Genomic DNA, 23,197 nt, shown 5'->3' on the forward strand with positions numbered 1-23,197 from the left:
AAATTGTTTATAGTGATGAGAACTCAGCTAGGCAGAAACTTTATCCAACTTTTGCATGGGAAATACTACTCTGACAGAAATTCTTCACTTTGTTCCTACAGCATTATGATTCAAGAACATTTGCCTGCAGTAAGGGCAAAATATGCTCTTTTCATGGATCTGTATATTTATGTGTCAACTGACAGCCTTGGGAGGTGAGAGTAAACCTGGGAGCAGGTGTTTGATCTAGACTGTGCGAGAGAGCAAAAACCATTACATATGTCTGGGGATAATGCTGCCAAAAGAAGAGTAAAGCAAAAAGTAGTAGCATTACTTACATTCTGTGAACATTCAGACTATTCAGAATGATTTACTGGAATTCCTTTACAGCAAGAAATTGTAAACTTACAGTTTACACAAAGAAACTTGTAGTCTTAATTAACCAAGGAAATGGAACATTTGACTATACAGGGTCATTGAGCTATCTATCTTACTTTGTCCATTCACTTCCCAGAAATATGTCTTTATCATTCCTGTTTCCCAATTCAGTCACTTACAGGATGGATGAAAATCGCAGGAAGCAATATCTGTTGGTGCTAAGTAAAGTTTCTCTGATTTACAACCCGCATTCAGGAGCAAAAAGGATAAAAGCAACTCCCCCCACCAATCCAATGTCTGTTCACATAACAAAAGTGAGCAGTGTCATAGTTGTCAAGAATGAGTTTTGAGATATATTTCAAATTAATAGTCACTCAAAAACCAAAGATGTGCTAGTGACTAGCGACTAAAATAATTCCAACATGCAGCATAACCTTTAGCTTGCAAAAGGATGGTAGAAACCCATGCCTAAAATTTTATCTTCCATTTAGTAATCTTTTATTTGGTTTACTGTAGCACAAAACCCATCTGATTGACCAGAAGGTGTTTAAAAAAAAAGTTACATTGTGTGAATTATGCTCATAATTTTAATTTTTTCATTCCTTTATAACAAGACCAACAGAATAGGCTCATAAACAGTGTTTACCTGTAGTTAGTTCAGAAAGGATGCAACCTGAAGGGCCATGATTGCGTTACCAGTGTAATCAACATAACTTGGAGAAGCACATAGGGTGCGAACTCCATTGCATGAACATCAAGAGAGTTACAGTGTCGCAACAGTGCTTTTAACCTTTATATAAACCTCAGATGACAAACACACCGAAGTCTCTATGACCTACAGCCTGGCTTTAGTATGGAGCTGGTTTCCAATAATGCAAAGTAAGGATACAAATCAATTTCTTAAGTTAGTTGTTACGCTGAAATATTTGAGTTTTAGGAAAATTTGGAAGATGCCATGTTATTTCTCATGTGTCTGTGTTTGAAAAAAGTAAATTTAACAATAATTCTTAGAATACGCATTCTGAATTCTTTACAAATTAGAAAAACATCCAAAAACATTAAGATAGATTACACTTTTGTATCTGTATGCATATTGTGCTGCATGCAGCAAAGGAGAGCCAAGTAGTTCATCACAAAGATCATGCTGATCCCTCATAACTCTATTAATATAGCAGCCTGACAGCTTATGTTACCAGCTTTGGTGTGCTTTGGTGTTATAGATTGTAGGTTCATAGGCTTCTTACTATGAACGTTCAGTACAGTTTAACAAGACACACTTAGTACTTTTTAATTTTTATACATACATATGTATCTGTAGGCTGATAAATCAGACATTTCCATCTAAAATCTGAAGAACTTTTGCCTAGGCAATAGAGATAAGAAAAAGACAGCACTCTGACAGGCAGTGTGCTTACCAACAGTAGAATATCTCGTTTCTGTAACACCCAGATAATCTATAGAAATTACTGTGATTCAACAGCAAGGCAGGTAATAGTTCTGTGCAAGCAATACAACGGGAAGCTAACTTAAGAGTCCCTACTCTTCTCCAGCATCTCTATGCTATTCTTATCCCTGACAATGCCCAAATTTTATCACTAATGCAACTTTGATTCTGCCTTTCCCTGCTTATGTATTATGGAAGAATGTTTAATGGCATGACTGTATGTTTTCAGTATGACACAGTGTCACCATCTATGACAAAGCACCAAAGTATTACCGGCTGCTTATGGAGATTGGATAATACCATTTGGATTTTGAACAAATACCTACAGACAGGAAAAGTCTGATTAAATATGGAAGAACACAGGAAAAGCAGCAACGCATCTCATTTCCAAAAACATAGCAAGTCCCCAAATTTCTCTGTTTACTAGCACACAGGAAATTATATGATCTGGTGGACACAGGTAAGAAAAGTTCTAGAGACAAGCTTAACAATTAGAGGTCATTAATCTCATCATCCCAGACAGATCACTCTCACTTGAAAACAACAATATATTTGTTTCATTTAGCTGACAGTCCCTTGTGAAAATGTTACTGTAAGCTTGCTAGAAAAGAGTAAATAATTCTCTTCACAAAAGGGGCAATGTAGGTTAATTATACAAAAGCCCCTAAATGACTTCATGTGGCATTTACAGCTCTGACTTTGGTCCTTTAAAAACATCTTTTAAAAACTGCACCCTGTAGTACAACTAGTGCTAGTGTTTTCTTACATTTTAAATTATTTGCAGTGCATTTAGCCATCAACTGCACTGTTTCAAGTTCTCGCACTTGAGCCTGACTGTCATTTCCACTGAGCAACATTCAGTCTAGTCAGTAAGCATGCACCTTTGTCAGAAACCCCTAACACTAGCTGCAGAATCAAGGCTCTAATCATTTTTAGCAGATCAAAAGGTGGTATTTTAGATTTAGCAATCTTTTTATCCATCCAAAACCTAAAGAAATACATATACATTGTTATTTTAACTACATTTGGCTTTGCAGTATAGAATTACTAATTGCAGTAAAAAGTAAACAAGAGCCCTGAGTGATCAGATTTAAGTATGTAGCAGTAAGAAGCCTGCTATGTCCCAGCACTCCTAAAACTGAAGAACAGAAAGATTACTTTACCGAGGTAGTACGTACATCAGAAGGGCTATACTCTCTAAGTGACACTTTTTTAATAACCATGTAGTGTGAATTTAATTTGTTCCAAATTAATTCAATACATAACATAGCTGAACATGACATATATATTAATTCAATATAATTATAATTATAATAATCATATATATTAATTCAATGACATATATTAATTCAATACATGACATAGTTGAACAAAGGAAAAAAAATACTGTTGTATTTGGACATGGCAGACAACAACAGAGGTTTAAAAAGTCAAAGTCTCTGATGACCAGAAATTTCCTATTTAGGCAAAGAGACTGTCAAGGTGATCAAAACCGCATTTTTTCATCAGGTTCTCTAGGAAAAAAAAAGGAAAAAAAAAAAAGACACATTCAAGAAACAGAGGAACTAATAATGCCTAGGTTTGTATTTCTTACTGCCACCACTCCAGAACAGTAAATTTATCTTTCCGACATCACACCTATTCTGATAATTAGAAAAGGCAAGAGGCATCACATGCTGCTGCCGGTCGCAAGTAAAATTCCTGCCAACTGTCTGCTCAGATAGCACCACACAGGGTATAGAACAGTTGCTTTGACTCTACAAAGAATAAGGAAAACGGAAATCATGAAGTCTTGTTTTCCTACAAAAGCAAAGGTAATAAGAAACCTTTATTAAATAACTGCTATAGCAAAGTAAGGATGCTACTGAGCTTGCAGTGATTCCACATGCTTCAAAGATCCAGAGCACATTTCCTAAACGGAGGACATGCACAGCTACCCAGGCACTCAGAGGAAATAATGACTACCAAAAATTCTTTGAAAGATGTAGCTGTCTCTTTCACTTTATAAACATTTCCTCCTTATCACTAGCTGCATATGACCATACCATTCGGACAACCAGTTTCCAGTTAGCTGTGAAGATAATGACTTATGTCATAATGTCTTATGTTGAAGAATATACTACATCAAATAAAAAGTCCCAAAAAATGTTGCTCTTATCAATTACAAGATCACCTACAAAGTAATCCAGAATAAAAGATGTAAAATTGTCAAGCTTCCGCAGTAGTTTATATACAGTCAACTATACCTTTCCAAAGTCTGCACATAAAGGCCAAAGGGACAGAGTATCCCTATACTCCAGCAAACAAGAATTTAATATGGAAATGCCAAAGTCATTTAAATTAGCTAGCTTGCAATCAAGTAGCAGTTAAATTGGACATGCTACATACTAATTTACCCTGAATTTCAGCAAAATCCAAATAATATAGATACAAAGATTAATCTAAATAATGTGTGAAGAAAATGTCGAAGGACGTATCTGTCAATACAATTCTATAGAAAGTAAGACCACATTTAGCATTTAATAGTCAAGATTAAAAATAATCAATCTAAAAATCCAAGAACCATACTAGATTTAGATACATATGTATGTTTTTATATATATCTAAAAATGTATCTATCTGTAAAATGATATGCCTATTTTCATTGAAGATACTCCAGTTCTATGCAGCTGCAAGATGCTGTATCTGAAAGCACTGGTATTGCACAGCTGAATAAAAGAAATTTCAATTTTTTTATGTTACTAGATGTCTCTATTGCAAGTTTTCAGCAGTTTCATGCAGCTTCAATAAAAATATTATATTTATACAAGCATGGATCACCCTCCTCCTTAGGTAAGTTTTAACTACTGTTTTAAAACTACTATGTTTTTCTGTTTGCTTAAGGGGGAGAAAATGTGATCAAATCCCATGTTTTTCTTAACACAGAACATGAACATCAATACCATAGCTGCTCCTGTAGCCTGCAATAACACGGTACTCAGCAGGAAATGACTGCAGCGTAACACAGGTACTGCATGCTTTATAAGGGAAATGACCCACATGAAAAGACCAAAATGGGACATCCTAGCAGAGCTGTGGAATTGTTTTCACTTGGCCATTAGCATTAATAAACACTTCAAAAAATACTTAGGGAATTTATTTAAACTATCTCTTTTTGTTTCTGTTTGTAACTCTTCAATTTTGGTATGAGTTTAGCTGGTAGCTGCTATCAGATTTCTTAAAACAATGAATTATGAGGGATTAAAAGTTAGACTATTTTTGTAGCTACTGTTTCAGATCTCAAAGTGAATTTAAATTTTGGATCTTTCTGTTTTGTTTCAATAATAAAGAATTTTAAAAATGAGATTTCATAACTCAAATTAAAAATGCAGCTTTCAATCCACATCATATACATGGTAGACTATAATCTGATATTCTTTGTGAAATAGTAAATAGTGGGGGAGAAGGCTTAATAAAGAAGTCAGGTAAAGCTATTACTAAAACCAGTTAGAGAATAATTATTCTGTAATGCACTTAGTATAAAGATAAATCACATTAATAGAAAAAAAATCCTCTTTCTTCCAGGGGAATATTGGGAAATTCAAGAGAAATATATGCAAAAAACATTGAGCACACACTGAATAATCACAGCTTATTGATTATTATATTTTACTAATCTAGTATGGGATTGTAACAATATTTAGATACTTTCTTTTATATGTGCAAATAGCTCAAATTTATACATCATTAATCAAGGAGTGGATGCAGCCCATGGCTCTAAAACATGTTTCATTATAATTGCAAAGTAATACAACATGCACGTACTATTCTTTACTAATCAAAAAACTAAAAACATTGTAGTAACAATGCCACACATTCTGCATCAACAGCCTCCAAAAATAACTCAGACATTAGGCATTCTGAACTTGATGAAAACAGAAAACTTCATCTATTTAAAAAGGTGGTGTTTAAGTCCTAAACCCTATATTTGTTTGTGTGTTAAGTCCTAAACCCTATATTTGTTTGTGTGTTAGAGTCCAGCTTGAAAGCTGCATACTGTTTAACAGCTTACATGAAAGTCAAAGCAAACCTGCTTGTGATGAGAAGAAAACTTTACAAAAGACAGGACCTGACAGAAAGTAGTGGCTGACACAAAGTCTTTCTACCAACTTCAACAGGATTTGGAACTAGGCACCACCACAAGAAGTGACTTCCCATGCAACTTCGGTTCTTCATGACTTAAAAACAGATTTCATAACTTACAAACTGATTGTTTACACTGTGTTAATATTGGTAATGACTGCATTTTGAAGCCTGGGACATGCATCAAGAGGCTTTCCTTGGCTTTACCCTATACTTTACTTATTATCAATCTGTTTTCAGAGCAATGTACCTGCATGTTAAAGACATTTTACATCATTGTTCTGTGCCTAGGAGGGAGGGAGGGAGCGAGGGAGGAAATATCTTCTTTACAGGTAAAACAAATAAACACACAACAACAAATAATCCTGTTTTCCTAACATTCACACCCTGGCCTAGTCTGAGACAGAAATTACACATATTTAAAGTTAAAACAGACTTAAGCCAAGATGACAATCATCTTTAAGCAATGCTGTGTTGGATTTGGCTTAAACACGTTCTAAACAACTTAAGCTAACAACCAGTAGGGTCTATCAAATTAAGCTAACCTGATAGATTTACACTGCCTGTAGAATCACACATATAAGTAACTGGTACAAATCTGTAGATCATGTCCTTTATCCACAGAGCTTAAGAAAGAATACATGCAATATAAAGAATCCCTATCTACAGATCTAAACAGTATATTAAATTTAATACTGACTTTCTTAAGAAAATGAGCTCAGATCTTGAAATGCTGACTTGCTTCAACAAATTAAAGACAGTCATTATTAGAGACACACTTTGAAGACAGATATAAAAACCACAGGAGTTACGTATTCATTCCTTCCTTCCTTCAACTAACAATAAGCTACATTGCCCATAAGAAGTAAAAAGCACCTAAACCGACACAAGGAGTTCACCTTAATGACCATAATGGGGCCCTGTCTTCTTACGATGTACTATGCAGAATTTCAAGAACTTACTTTGACTTAAAAATTCAATATGTCAAAGAGCTCAACTGTTTGCTCATGCCACTTCACTACAATCTAGTCAATGCCACTGATCTGCAATGTACCAGATGTAAAGGTGTTCCCCATAAATGTGACTGCATGGGAACTCTAGAAAAACAGTCCAACTGCACCAACCTTCAGGGTGTGCACAATATATAAGCAATCTCTCTTTCATGGCTGTGCGTGAAAAGGAGAGGCTTATGTTATTGCTCCTGAGTTACTGTTGCCTGTGATGCATGTGTTGATTAGTGATGAAAGGAGAATTACGACTACAATTACATGTACAGCAAGAAAGTGCTCTTTCCTATACAAAAAATCAAAATAAGGAAAAGAATTACATTTGATAATTTGTTGTGATAGTTTCAAAACAGCAAACAAAGATGTGACAATGAAGTGAGAAGAACAGGCACACAATTATAACTGATGGATATAAGAATACCCCATGTAACACTGCTAGTAGCAACAATACACTAAAGCAGCTTATGGGCCACACAAGGACTTATATACTACAAAACAATTTGCTGCTGTTGAAATCCTGTGATAGCAGTCTTCATGGTATCTCCACAAAATCAGTTTACATTGTGACCCACTGGGAAAACACAATTTCTTTAATGCTGACAAAAACAAAGTCTGAATAAAAGTTTCTATGATGTCTTGATTCTTAAACAAAAAAACGAAATCAACTTGACTTACAGAAAGTGTTAAATAGCAGCAAAGGGCTAATTATACCACACCAACTTCCTTTTGTCTAGTATAAAAGGACATTTTCTTACTTTGCCTGGCTGAGTATAATAGCCTATGAATTATGAGATCAAAGCAGCAAACTGTATGTTTTCTAAAGTAAGAGTTTCCTTCACCAAGTTTTACACTTACTACAGCTAAAAGAGCTGTGTGAAGGGATCAGCACTAAACCCAAAGGACAGGCTGTGCACAGCAAGAAAGAGAGCAACTCCCTCGTGCTTTTTGCAGGTCACTACCAAGGACCATGTTAGCAGATCCACACCAGACCCTTAACAGGCAGCTCTGCTGCTACCAGTAATTAGCTTGGACAGCTCTGGCTCCAGGAGTAGCAGCAAGGCTACACCATAATGAGCTCAGCTGGGATTAGCAGGACAGGGCAGGGAACCAAGAGAGCTGAGGCATTCTGCATTGCGTATGTATCGCAGAGATCAAACAAGGATGGCTGGCTAGGTTATCCCCTCACCACCTCATTCCAAAAATGAAGCACGGCAGTGTGTAAAATACAGGCTAATGAAGAGCGACACCTCCAACAGATGAGAGCCACATTAATTAACACAATCCCTAGATCATGGAATACAGTTTCTGTTAGTGCTAGCAAACTTGTAACTTGTCACTGATTTAAGAGGCGGGGGGGGGGAAAGAGGAAAAAAAAAAAAGAGCTGATGTTTTCCTTTTCTGCTTTTGGTAGAAGATGGTTTTATCTTGGAATTTTGCAAGGAATTCCTCTTATGTGGCTTGCAAAGCACTACCATCAGAAAAAAACGGCAGAATGTTTCTTTGTGTAAACATCATTTAAGAAAAGAACTCACTTTTCAATCAACAGCTTTTTGTGTTCCCTTTTGAAAAAAGCCAGTTCATTCCACACAGCATCAGAATCTTCTTGACAAAGCTGACGGGGGTCTGCATGCTGGTATCTGCTTTTACTACTTTCAATCCTGTTTATGAGTAAAAAGAGGTTGCTCATTTTCAAGTATCTACATGTTTTAGGACCACAAGAATAAAAGCATCCTTGCTTTCAGAAAATACTATTTTTAAACTGCGGCATCTACTCCACATAAATCTTCTATGATGTAGATGTTCTGTGAGGCATGAAACCTTTTATGTGTTATTACAGAGAAGTTCAAATACATAGTTTCAGACAGATACCATGCTAGTATGGCACCATGACTCTCAATTGACATGTGGCAGAGCAGTATCAACCACATCCATACTGTCAACATTCCTTACAATAGTGGTATGAGAAAGCAAAAGGTGAAACCATCACAGAATCTCTTGCAAAAAAATGGGAGAGCCACCAGCTCCCCTAATGCCCCTGCAAACCAATCTGGAAGCTACACTAATGCCCATTCTAAATAAAACTGTTGATCTAGGGTCTAATGAAAGAATATGGATAACATGATGTATCAAGAAAAATCATACTGAATTCAGAAGCATATAAAAAGAATATGAAAATATTTCATGGATTTTTTTCATTAAAATATTGTATGTATTTTAATAATGTGAAAGATAAAAACTGTATTTTAAAAAATCCTTTACAAAATGAATTTAAAATTCTCTGCAATCTAAATTCCTAGCGGGCAGAGAAATAAACTCCCAGAGAATGTGGTAATCTCATAAGGCCCCCATCATCTTTGCAGTCACGTATGTCAGTGGAAGTTGTATGTACACTGACAGGTGGATTAGGTCCCATCAGCTGCCATCTCGATAACAGATTCTAGTCTATTAAGAGTAAGAAAGAATGGGGTCCTTCATCACTTACAGAGGATCAGAAGCGCCATATAAGTACCTGATACCAAGTTCTTAATGTTCAATTTACATTACACCAGCGATACAAAGCTTTTTGAGATACCAAAATAACAGTGTAAAGTTTACAGAATGTTTTTATTTGTCTTGACTACTTTCCTTTGTTTAATCATATTAAAAAGGAAAAACAAAGCTCTTTTACTATGATGGTTTCATATAATTCTGTTCTGATGACAAAAATGATCAAAACCCTGTCATTTTCAGCTCATCTTAATTACAGATGAAAAAATCAGATGAACGAATAAAGATTTAGTATTGCATTTTCTCTAGCATCTATTCTTCTTGAATACATTCCTCTGAGGACACAAGTTGGTCTCATTTATTTTAAACAGAAACAGAAGTTGCTTTTGTCTTTCTCTCTCTTCTCTTTTCATTCCTTCTTTTTTTTTTGAACTATCAGAACCAGTACACCCAGTGCTTCACTGTATTATCAAGTTTGATTTTACTGTCTTTATCTAGGTTGAATTTTTGTATCTTTTCAGCCTTGGCCTCTCAGTGGACCACAAACTCCTACTTAGCTTTAGACACAGAATCAAATCATTTCATTGCATAAAGTAACTATCATCCAGCAGGTTACATTTCCACCTTGCACTGAATTTAAAACAGTGAGCTAGAAGATAAAATCATCCATGTTTTCCCTAAATAAAGAAAACCTATTCATGCTAATTTAAACAAATCTATTCATTATTTATGCTGTGATATTTTCAAAAAATCTTCCTGTGCTACCAATGCCTGTAGCATTATTATACTTACCATTATTTTCCTCCGCACGTTTTTTTCTCTTTAAAAGACAAACCTTTCTTAAGTAAATGCCATAGTATTGTAAAGCAATGCAAATCTACTCAGATAGGCCTCAGAAAAGCATTACTTATATATGAGGGACGGTTGATCATTCACAGTAGGACACTTTATGTCATGCTGGACTCTATGAACGGCTACCAGTTTTGCAGCAATTCCAGTGACTCCCTTTTCAGACAGAGCAAGTTACAGAGTTTGTGTCAAGACTAGTCAGTATTGCTCTAATTACAAAAAGAATTGTATTTAGTAAAACACATATGTGTTTACTAAACTGTAGGTGCATGCTGAAGTTCTACTGAAACCACCAGGATGTAAGGACCTGCTCAAATTAATTTCTTGAAACAGGGCCTAAAAAACTGTGCAGTTTTTTAGCAGTGTTCGATAACTGAAGTGATAAGAAATGTCTTCATACCTCCAAATGTGTCTGTCTACCAAAAATTCTAACTCTCTACTAAGGACTTAAAAAAAAATAATTTCTGCATAAAATTTTCACTGTTCTGTATAGAATTTAAGGGAGAATTATCTATAGAATATTCACTATTTAAATTTTGACGTAGTAGAGTCTTTCTTCTTTCCATTAACAAAGATATATTGCTGCAACATTTCTGTAGAATTTTCAGAAATAATTGATTTTATAATCATTTAACAGATGAAAACACCCTGTTTTTCATGCACATACCCTTTTTTTACCTGTTAAGAAGGGGATTTTAGGATTAGCTTCAGATAATGTGTGAATCACTAAATGTTAGAGGGGCAGTTATTTCTATATTTTTTATAAATAAAATTATTTTTTAAAACTATTTGAAACATAAGGAGCAACTGTGCTATTATAGAACATTAAAAACATACAGAGTCAATAAATTAATCGACTGGGGAATTAGACAAGCATAAATAAGCAGCTCTAGCAGACCTTTGCCCAGTACTCAGGCTCACAATGAGATCCTAAATAAAATAAGTCAAGGTGTCAGCTCAATACATTTCACTCTTGGTTTCAACTGTAATTTTTCTCATACAGGCATATGCTATGTATTCTGCTTTAACAAAGGATAATGTCTTGATCACCACATAGTAGCTTCTCTCTTCAAATCAAATTCTCTTTTGAATACCCATATACCTATGCAATGCTTCTGTTCAGATTACTTGTGTAAGGGAAATGTTTTTAATGAGCTATGTAACTTACCTGCTATCGCCCTCTTCCCACTGCTTTAATTGCTCTTTTAGTGCTCTGTAGTTGGTCTGTAACATCTGCAGCCTCTCTTCACATTTTTCATGGGCTGCTCTTAGCTCATCACTTTCTCGAGTCTGTATAGCACCAGAAAAACAAAATTAAGAGTTGGTCAAAATGTAAGAGACTTTCACACAGATCACATGAAACAAAAGTTCTGTTTAAGTAACTATTAAAAGCCTTAGAAATCTAAATGGAAAGATTAGGAACCACAATTCCCAAGGTCAAATTTTTCTTATTGCTACTTTAGCAAAATTTTATAATTTGGCAAAATTTACTTAATTTTTCTTTTCATGCTGCTGAGAAGTTTTAAAAAATGTCAGTTTTCATCTTGTGAATGCATTGACCTAATACACCTAAAAATACATAGACTGAAACAGGATTGTTGGCATTGACTTTTTCTCCAAACTACTTTTTTTTTTCCCCGCATGGAAAACTAATCTACATATTTTCAAGGGAAACAATGTCCACACTGAAGTCCACAGCAAAAAAATGTAAATTTAAATGGCTTCAGGATTTCCTCATATATTAATTTATTTCTGCAAATGTATCCAAACCTGCAACACTCAGGCTTGTCCTCTAGTTATGTAACAAATAAGAAATAAAAACAAATTTTGCAATAGTTTTTTATAATCAAAACAATATGAAAAAATGTACTCTCTTTTTTTGCTTTACAGAATGAAAAATAAGAAATACCTTGATGTATGCTACTTGCATAATAACATCATGCAAGTTTAAAAAAAAGATTTTCCTAAGTGACAATACTGTGCTCTGAAAAAGGTGAACATTAAGAACAAGACATTCCACAATACAAAGCAAGTCAAACACTGGCATAAGAAGGTAAAGAATTCACCAGACATTATCCTGTAGTAAAATTTGCCCTCAGCGCTTCATTTCCAGTTCAATGGGAGGTCTGCTTGTAGAGCAACTACAGAATATGTTCCTTGATCTCTAACTAAATGACAATACTTTATTTGCATGTATTTACTGCTTATATGCAAGGAGGGCTTTTCAGCTTTAGTCAATAAATAAGGTACACCAATAGTCAGAGCTGCAAGCAATAAAAATTAAATCCCACTATAAAAACATGGCAAGGGTTTCTACAGTAGTGCTGACTACAAACTACCTAGACTAAGCTTGGCTTCTAAAATGTAGCCCAGCTTTCATGGCACATAAACAAATCTGGAAGACACCAGCCGAAACTTCAGATGCTACCATATATAAAATTCCAGAAGTTTTCTGGAAGTGACTCAGGCAACACAAAAAGCACATTTAGGAACAGAAGCAGGTACCAAAGTGATCTTATAATTAAATACTTTCCCAAAGCGTTGTCGGGTTTTTTTCTCTAAACCAGATACATTTATAAATTTAGAACTACTTAAAAAGTACTTTTGATTGGTTTTAAGTGGCTCATATAAATACTACAGTGGTATTAAAAAAAATCATAGAAATAGCAAGATAAATTCGTGACAAAGGATTTAGAGACTATTACCAAGCTTTGCTTGACACTACAACAGGAAATTTTTATAAGAATACAATTATAGATGCTTTGTTTTGAAGAGAATCTCATGAAATCATTGTTCTGAAATTGTTTGATATTGCTAGTGAAAACTGATAAGTCTGTCAAGGTACTGGAAAATACCTTCAGCGTAAATCCTCTGAAGTTTATTAATGTCAGTGCCAAAAAAACAAAAAGCGAAAGTCCAATCTGCAGGAGGAGGAACTCAAATGCTTGTGCGTAAAGTTATTTTGTTATTTGCAGGCAGCTCAAACAAGCCAGAATATTCTATCACTACTTCAAAACTGCTGTTACAGTAAAAACTGAACTAAAATGGAATTTAAAATATATACTGATTCAATTCTTTGACTACTCTTCTCAGGCTGACAAGAAGTGAGGAACCTGGCCATTACAAAAATAGTTTTTTCCACAAGTAGATATGTGTAAAAGTCACAATATTAATAGATTTTTGGCACCTGAACACCATACACGTAACAGGACTATATATGAAATCTAAACATAACAGTGTGCCCTCACTCACATAAATAATTATTAAGATGGCCCTAAAGACCGTTCTATATATTCTAGTTCTAATTCTCTCCAAACAAAAGGGATGAGAAAAATCAACTGAAAGATCTCCTATCGCTTTTGAAAACTTTCCAGTCACAGCCGGGAATATCTCCTCTAGGCTACACCAGGGATCACAGTTCTGGAAACATAATATGGGAGAAGAAAATATATCCTTAGTTTATACCAAATATCTTGGCAACCAAAATCCCACCCACTTCTTAAAGACCAACAGTAGGTTCATTTACTTATGCTTTGGACCATTCTAATTACTGGCTTGATAATTTGTTATTCAAAATCCATTCCAAGGATTTCTTTCTTACTTTGACATTTTCTTCCCTAAACAAGGGTGCGATCAGGCACACTCTATTACTTTTTAGTATGTCCTGGAGTGCAGAAATGAAGTTGATTCTGTACCAAAACTATGGACAGACTGAATTTACATGATTACCCTATTCATATTAGCAATAAAGACAGTAAAAGCCAACTTTCCTTGGCCAGAAGTGAGTCAGCTGAGGAGAACTGGAAAATCCTATGAATGGGACCTTGCCCTCTTCCGTTCCTTTGTAATACTGACTGGGGCATCAAATATTCCTGTTCCTGAAAACCCCATAAATACAGATGTTCATCTTTTTTGTAATTGTTACCAATTTTTTAGAAGGACTGATGGATAAAGTCACAGTTTCATCTTCAGGATATGCATCACCAGTATGTTTATTGATAGAACAAGCATTTTTCTGAGCAAGTATATTTCAAGTAATCATATAGTCAACACTTTGCTCGAGGAGGCAATAACACAAGTTACTGTGTTTCAAAAATCACATGCATTATTCTTCATTGGAAGCAATGCCTGAAAGGAGGTTAGTATCAAGAAATCATACACTACCAATAGAATTATTCTAATGTTACTGTTATGACAGCTGAGTTCCCTGTCATGCTGGCAATAGCCTCACTGAATTCTGAATGTAGCACCACAACATTGTTTAATATGTTGACCTAGGCCTCTACAGCTTCTTTTCAATCAATTAAAGCATTCTGCTAAAGAAGTCAAGTCTGTTTCCTAGAGAAGGAGTTCATATTTTCAGTTTCACGGGGAGGTATAAGATTTAGCCCTTAAAGACCTCATGGATGAACAACTGTGACAAATAGAGATCCCAAACTTGCAAAATAATAAAGCTGCACATATTCCTAAATTATGCTTAAAGATGAAACAGAAGAAATGACAAAGACAGTATGGAGAATGGTAAATATTATGCTATGAGGTCATGCAGAGAGAATAACAGTCCTTTCTCCTATCTATCTGCTTAGAAAATCAGAGTGCTTCTCTTCACTCATCTTTCCTGAAGAAAACACAAAGAATTGTGGAACTCTCTAACATTTAAGACAACAACCATACACACTGATGTGTGAGCTTTGCTGCCGAGAGTGGAGCAGCTGTGGTCCACAGCGCCAGAATAATCTGTAGCATCAGTGTCTGACAGGCCAAATAAGAGTAACAAACAGGAGGCCTGCCAAAGGCCAGTTCTCAGGTAGAGCTGGTAGCACATACCTTAGATTTCTCAACAGAGAGGAAAAACTAAAAAAAATTAATCTTTTGACTCCCAGGAACAAGGAGCCAAATGGCCTGTAAGACTGAGTTTGAAGTTTAAATCTTCTTTCCTGTTCATGTGACTGTCATGTGTTACGACACTACATAAAATTTTGAAGTATACAGGGTGACAAACTTTTGCATTTGTGCTAAAACATAATTCCCAGTCATGTTTTTTCTAAAAGTGACTTATTACATGTGAGTGTCCTTTTGCATGAGGCAGGAGCTCAGGACTATGGTTTGTAGGGCTCCCCAAATTTTTTCATTTACTCAACACGTATCACACTATGTTCAATATAACTAGTTCTGCTTTAGGCTACATGTACTGATAATATCTTTCAAATTCCATACCTCTGAACAAACATAAGAAAGAGAAGGGAGAGAAGAAAGAGATGGGAAGAGAGGAAGGAAAAGAAAAAAGGAGGAGAGTGCAAAACGTAACTGTTTAAGAAAATATGACTCAGGGATTGAGTTTTGCATTCTGAGGTGCAATTTGAAACCAATAGGTCATTCAAAAGGTACTATTTTTGAAGTAAAAAAACAAACCAACAAAAAAAAACCAAAAAAAGTCTATAAAACATGGACAAAATGGGAAATTGTAACACATGCTCAATTAAGCTTTTCTACCAAGGGTTGTGGAGGTTGGGCGGGGCTGGGGGGGGCAGTGTTTGTTGGGGTTTTTTTACAGCATTTGTTAGAACAACTTCTGAGCCGTAACTTCTAAGAGTACAAGGGGTAAATATGTTTCAAGTAATTGACTTGAGCATTTAAAAATACTGGCTTCACTGTAAAAAAAATTTTTCTTTGTACTTTCTGCTTCACTTTTATATGAATACATGAATTTCTTGGAATATGTATTCTCAGACACAGATTTTGAAAATGTATTTAATAAGCACATATTATTGATGACAGTTCGATTTAGGCTTATGTAGGACTCCAGGAGTACTAATACAAGATTCCTAGCAGTAAAGGAAAACGGCAAACTAATAGAGACTGCTCTTTTATGCTAACACGCTTACAGTCCGTAACGATAGGTGCATTTTGCATTTTTAAAATGCCTGTTTATTTTGGTATATCTTTATCTATACAATCTTATAGCTAGAAGGTTTTTTTATTTTTCTAATGTTCACCTTTAGCCGTAGTGTCTTCTCTAAGTTTTCAATCTTCCTTTCAGCTATTTTAAGCTTCCTTAGCTCCTCTGACTCTCTAAAAGAGCTCTTTGGGGACAGAGACCTTGAACGTTTCACAGGTGGTTCCTGGAGAATAAAACAAGGACATGGTTGAACTAGTTGGAACACTGGATTATGAAAGACATGCAGAATTAAAGAAGAAGTAATTTTGAATACTAATAATGAATTATAAAAAAAAAAAATCTGCATGGAATACCAGAGAAATAACAAGCAGAATTACCACAGCGCTACCACTAAAGGTTTCTCTGTGACTCGTTAATGAGAATATTCATTTACATTTACATTGTTTCTTTCAGAATAATGATGTCCCATTAGGGAAGACTAAAGGGTTATAGACTCAGAAATGCAAGAAACCTCATTACAAAGGAGGGGATAGAGGCTGGTCTAATTGCTCTATAAGGGTCCAAGGTTACACTTGATAGGACAACCAGAAACAAGAGGGAAAGGATTTTTTTCCCTTTGAAATAGTTTAACACACTGTGAAGTTGAAGGAACAATATGCTTGAGGAATATAAATACAACAGACAGTAGATCTTATACCATAATGACCATATGGTCATTAACTATAATGTGACTAACTAGAGACAAGAATATGTGTTTATATTATGTACAGCTTCATATAGCAATCTGGAGAAAGAATATGCAAAAGTAACACTTAAACTGGGCAGCTTTCTTGTTCATTTCATGTCATATGTCCTTATGGCAAAGAAAGAAAGACCTCATCAAATTAGACTTACTGATTTTCTGAATAACTTTGGTTAAGGACAGAGAAATACCAACACACGCTTAATACTGAAAAGGTAAAATACTATTACGTAAATACCTAAAGTCAAACAAAAAATTAAGATTAATTGTGATTATTGTTGTTGCATGCTGCCATTTTGACTGTAAAATAACTGATTTACAACAAAAGGAATTCAGGATACGGTCTTCTTGAATACTATATATTTCAGCACTTTAACTACTCCATTAAATTAATTTAATCTTAAAGAGAATCGCAATTAGCAACTGGCATTATTTTCTTTGATCATTACCTTCCAGTTTAAAATGTTTACAAGACACTGTATACCACACTTTCACTTTAAATTGTCTGGGTTTCCAAAATGGAGGAAAAAAATTACCATGAAATATCAGAAAATAATAATATCACATATTTAAGAATTTAAATATTGCCAAGGTAATTTTGTCATTTGGTTTTAGTTTTCTTTTGCTTCTGAAATGTGCCCGAATAAGATGAAAAAAAAAAAAAAACAACCAAAACGAAACGAAACAAAACCAACAAAAAACCACACACACAAAACAAAACTAACACTTGGAAAGAATTTTAGTACATTTAAAATCTGAATGTCAAATGGACATACTTTTATATTCCTGACAATTCCTTTATGTAACAGAAGAAACTGGAAGAAAGTTTTAATGAACACTGAAAATAATATTTCCAAATTTATGGGTTCATATTGTCAGTGTAACACTGTACTGATTAAGAGTCGATCTCTTTGAAATATCTACATTTTTTCCTAATAATTCTGGTAGAGATATCCAGAAGTTTACTTCACTTAGTAGATGCTGATACTAATCAGTAAAGATTTTAACACTGCACAAAAACAATTTTATGCCTTTCAGGTGTCTGCCACAGAACATCCCAAGACCAACACATCACAAAATGTATTCATCTTTAAAGTCCCAGATTTCTTGAATAAGACCAATATCTTAAGTAAAACTCCTGTTCTACACGTTTCCTAATTATTGCATACCCATATTAGTTTTTCTTAAAAATTGAGAATGCATTATTTTTTCAATAAATGTTTCCTAGTTAAACTCTATGTTTGTACACAGAAGACTTGGAAAATACACGATTTCTCTGAAATCAGGAATAAAAGGTCAAAGCACTGCATTTGTTGCCAAAGAGAAGGACAACAAAGGGAAAAAAAAAAGTGGACCAAACAGCACCAGACTGCTAAGAATAACTAGGTAGAGAGACCATGGAGGAATGGAGAAAAGAGAAAAAAAAAAAAAGCAAAACAGCAAAATGTATGCTGCTTTTATCAAAGGTGATCAGATACAATGAGTACACAACAGGATTTTTTTATATATATGTACATATATATATTATATATATATATAGGTACCTGGGATTGTGCTGTGAATCTTTTTCACAGGACAAGGTATGGAAAAAAACGGAGAAAAATTCTAACTAATCATCAACACCAAAATAATTCCCTGTGAGAAGGGGTGGGATTGGTGATGTCCATAGAGAAACATTCTATTGTTTGGATGTGTTTTTACCTGTTTAGTGATCAGACTAGAGGCCTTTGGAGAGAAGGAGCTGGGTCTGGGCACATAGGTAGTTTGAAGGCAATCTTTGCTAAGAAGGCAAACAGTTTAATCTTCCTACCAAGACAGAAGAGACTGTGTAGTAAAATACACTGTAATTAGATTGCCTGGGGCTGCTGCAAAACTCAATTTGGAAGATGGCATCTGTAACACCCTTCTCACAACTGCAAACTTTACTGCTGCTGCTGCTAGGTTTAAGTGTTTAATTTTTAATTCAGTCCTCAAATTCTACAGTAAATTTAGACATATCTGTATTAAATATATACGCAAATGGTAATGCTTTAAACATTTCCTAAATGTTTAGGAGTAAGAAAAAGTCCAGTTTTATGAGCAAAGAATGTCAATCCAAGTAAGTAAAGGGTAACAACAGCAGACTTTTCATCAAATGACCCTAAAACATGTTTACAAAAGACTAAGTCAAATAGCAGAAAAACAGAAATAAACAGGCTTTGTAATATTAATAGATATGAAACTTTGTGACGGAAGATTTAATGTTAAGAAACAGCTGTTAAGTGAGTGGGACACACATTAACTGTTAACAGAGGTACAGGAAGCAGAAAAAGAAAAGACGCCTCTTTCTAAACAACCTTCTGTTAGCCGCCTGCATCCATGAAAGACACCATGGAACAAAGCTGGAAATAGTCACATTCTTGAATTCAACAGGTTTTGTGCTGGATAGAGTCCCAAAACAAGTCAAAAAAACAAAGCAAACAAGGGAAACCAGAACTCTTACTGAAATGTCTTGGATAACTTTTCTATACACACAAATCAGATCAATGTCTGCCAGGATACATCACTGAAGACGGTGGGCAGAAATGTTAATGTTTTTTATCAGTTGAAGAAACAGAAACAGGTGGGTTTTTTTGGAGAGGAAAAACGGCAAATTCTAATTCACTATGTTTCAATAGGAACTTTATCAATACACTGCAATTTAACTCATCCCTTTTAATATCTTGACATTATAGACTTAGAAGGATGCTACAGAATGTATATAATAAAAGGCAATTATAACTCCCATGCATTATACAATGGGAAAGTTTAGCTGTAAAAAAACAAGGGCTGTGTTACTGGACTACAGCAGACATATGGATGGCAGTTTAATCAGGTAACAGAAATCACACATAGTTCACAAAGTTACAAAGTTTAAGCTCCAGGAAGAGCTTAGCAATTGACTTTATACAAAACAGTACTCAGTGGTACTACTTTCCACAGAGACTGGACTATGTACAGACTTAAGTACAGATTTAAGAGTATCATGAAAAATGACACCATGAATGCACATTTAGCAAAGCTTCTAACCACCACATCATCTGTCTCGCAGAATTATTTGTATTATGCTGTATGACTCTAGGCAAGGGATTTGAATTTCTGCAATTCACAAAAACAGCACTAGCCTATAGGTGTGTATATTTGTTTAATATCTTCATCAATGATCTGGATGAGGGGATTGAGCGCACCCTCAGTAAGTTTGCAGATGACACCAAACTAGGTGGCAGTGTTGATCTGCTTGAGGGTAGGAAGGCTCTACACAGGGACCTGGACAGGCTGGATCGATGGGCCAAGGCCAACTGTATGAGGTTTAGTAAGGCCAAGTGCCGGGTCCTGCATTTCGGTCACAACAACCCCAAGCAACGCTACAGGCTTGGGGAAGAGTGGCTGGAAAGCTGCCCAGCAGAAAAGGACCTGGGGGTGCTGCTGGACGGCCAGCTTAACATGAGCCAGCAGTGTGCCCAGGTGGCCAAGAAGGCCAACAGCATTCTGGCTTGTCTCAGGAACAGCGTGGCCAGCAGGAGCAGGGAAGTGACGGTGCCTCTGTACTCGGCACTGGTGAGGCCTCACCTCGAGTACTGTGTTCAGTTCTGGGCCCCTCTGTACAAGAGGGACATTGAAGTGCTGGAGCGTGTCCAGAGGAGAGCTACCAGGCTGGGGAGGGGTCTGGAGACCAGGTCATATGAGGAGAGGCTGAGGGAGCTGGGCATGTTTAGCTTGGAGAAGAGGAGGCTGAGGGGAGACCTCATTGCCCTCTACAACTACCTGAAAGGAGGTTGGAGAGAGGTGGGTGTTGGCCTCTTCTGCCAGGTGAATAATGACAGGGCCAGAGGAAATGGTCTGAAGTTGTGGCAGGGGAGGTTTAGATTAGGTGTTAGGAAGAATTACTTTACTGAAAGAGTGGTCAGGCACTGGAACAGCCTGCCCAGGGAGGTGGTTGAGTCACCATCCCTAGAGGTGTTTAAGAAACGTCTAGATGTGGCACTTCAGGGCATGCTCTAGTGGCAGAGATTGTAGTTTTTTGGTTTGTTTTTTGGGGCTTTGGGGTTTTTTTTGTGTGTGTATGGTTGCAATCGATGATCTCAAAGGTCCTTTCCAACCATGAAGATTCTATGATTCTATGATTCTATATATCATTGGATTCTGCAGAACCAAACATAGGTGGAAGCATACAGCCATGTGGCCACACATCCCAATTCAACTTGATGGCAAGTTTTGGTTTTCTCCCAGGCCCTTCTTTTTCACACCTTTCCAATTATTTCTTCTTTTAAAATCATTGGCTTTTTAGAGCAGAAATTCATCAAAGCAGTGTCATTCTGATCAGAAGTGATCCCATGCTCATTTATTTCTTGTATCCTGAGAATGCACATAAGGGGGATGAAGGCTTAGCATGACAAAGTCTTTGTGAAGCCAAAAGAATCATCATTGTAAAACAACAATTTTATATCCAAGATATTCTTCCTGTCAAATCATGTGCTAATAACTTCTGTCATGAATACCGTTGTCATAAAAGACTGAACAACAAGGTAATGGGAAGATACTTCTTTGCAAGGGAAAGTAAAGTACTTTACAATAAAGGCATCAGGACTACCGTTTCTATTTTATGTGTATTTTGTCCTAAAGTCGGAATGTTTCTACAATTTTCCGTACTGTTTTGCCTAAATAGAAACAATTTGCCAAAAGCCACTGTCACTCCAGTCTTCAAAAAGGGCAAGGAGGGCAACCCAGGAAACTATGGGCCAGTCAGCCTCACCTCCATCCCTGGAAAGGTGATGGAACAGTTCATTCTGGATGTCATCTCTAAGTATGTAGAGGAAAAGAAGGTTATCGGGAGTGGTCAACATGGATTCACCAAGGGGAAATCATACTTGACCAATCTGATAGCCTTCTACGATGAAATGACTGGTTGGGTTGATGAAGGGAGAGCAGTGGACATTGTCTAGCTCAACTTCAGCAATGCACTCCCATAACAAACTCATAGGTAAGCTTAGGAAGTGTGGGTTAGATGAGTGGACAGTGAGGTGGATTGAGAAGTGGCTGAATGGCAGAGTTCAAAGCGTTGTGATCAGCATCGCAGCGTCTAGTTGGAGGCCTGTAACTTGCAGTGTTCCCCAGGGGTCAGTATTGGGTCCAGTCTTGTTCAACATATTCATCAGTGACCTGGATGAGGGGACAGAGTGTAGCCTCAGCAAATTTGCTGATGACACAAAACAGGGAGGAGGGGCTGACACACCAGAAGGCTGTGTCACCATTCAGTGAGACCTGGACAGGCTAGAGAGTTGGGCGGTGAGGAACCTCATGAAGTCCAACAAGGGCAAGTGTAGGGTCCCACACCTAGGGGGGATTAACCCCCTGCACCAGTACAGGTTAGGGGCTGACCTGCTGGAGAGCAGCTCTGCAGAGAGGGACCTGGGAGCTCTGGTAGACAACAAGTTGACCACAAGGCAGCAATGTGGCCTTGTGGCCAAAGCCAATAGTATCCTGGGGTTCATTAAAAAGAGTGTGGCCAGCAGGTTGAGGGAGGTCATCCTCTCCCTCTACTCTGCCCTGGGGAGGCCACATCTGTAGTATTTGTGTCCAAATTTGAGTCCAAATTTGAGTCCAAATTTGTGTCCAAATTTGAGTACAGTTCTGGGCTCTCCAGTTCAAGAAAGACAAGGAACTACTGGAGAGAGTCCAGTGGAGGGCTACAAAGATGATCAAGGAACTGGAACATCTTATGAGGAAAGGCTGAGACACCTGTTTAGCCTGGAGAAGAGAAGACTGAGAGGGGACCTCATTAATGCTTTTAAATATCTAAAGGATGGGTGTCAAGACGATGGGGCCAGACTCTTTTCACTGGTGCCTAGTGACAGGACAAGAGGCAAGAGGCACACAGGAAATTCCGTCTGAACATAAGGAAAAACTTCTTTACTTTGAGGGTGGCAGAGCACTAGAACAGGCTGCCCAGAGAGGTGGTGGAGTCTCCCTCTCTGGAGATATTCAAAACCTGCCTGGATGCATTCCTGTCCAACCTGTTCTAGTTGAACCTGCTTTCGCAGAGGGGTTGGACTAGTTGATCTCTGAAGGTCACTTCCAACCCTTCCATTCTGTGATTTTGTGTGATTCTGTGATTTGTAGCCTGTCAATTTAGTTCCCAAAAGTTTTTATTAAAAAATGTATTGCGTGAACATGTGAAAAAGCCTGGGTATGGAAAGACCATGACTTGCATCTATATATCCAAACAGGAAAAGGTTCTCTACAATAGGATTTAAAAGTTTGCATTTAGTTTT

At 36.5% G+C, this 23,197-nt stretch overlaps 1 protein-coding gene across 4 annotated transcripts in view; it reads right to left on the reverse strand.

Annotated features, from left to right (window-relative positions):
• Nucleotides 1–23,197, reverse strand: part of CNTLN (centlein) — a 196,297-nt gene that overhangs the window by 89,559 nt on the left and 83,541 nt on the right. For 3 of the 4 annotated variants that reach the window (XM_063320958.1, XM_063320962.1, XM_063320961.1), the window contains 3 exons: nucleotides 16,263–16,388; nucleotides 11,435–11,556; nucleotides 8,463–8,588 (listed from right to left, as the gene is read on the reverse strand). In XM_063320958.1, coding sequence (XP_063177028.1) covers nucleotides 8,463–8,588; nucleotides 11,435–11,556; nucleotides 16,263–16,388 — 374 coding nt within the window. The remainder of the gene's footprint in view (nucleotides 1–8,462; nucleotides 8,589–11,434; nucleotides 11,557–16,262; nucleotides 16,389–23,197) is intronic. The other variant, XM_063320959.1, reaches the window with a different exon arrangement.

Source organism: Chroicocephalus ridibundus, chromosome Z, assembly GCF_963924245.1.
Source record: "Chroicocephalus ridibundus chromosome Z, bChrRid1.1, whole genome shotgun sequence".
NCBI lineage: Eukaryota > Metazoa > Chordata > Aves > Charadriiformes > Laridae > Chroicocephalus > Chroicocephalus ridibundus.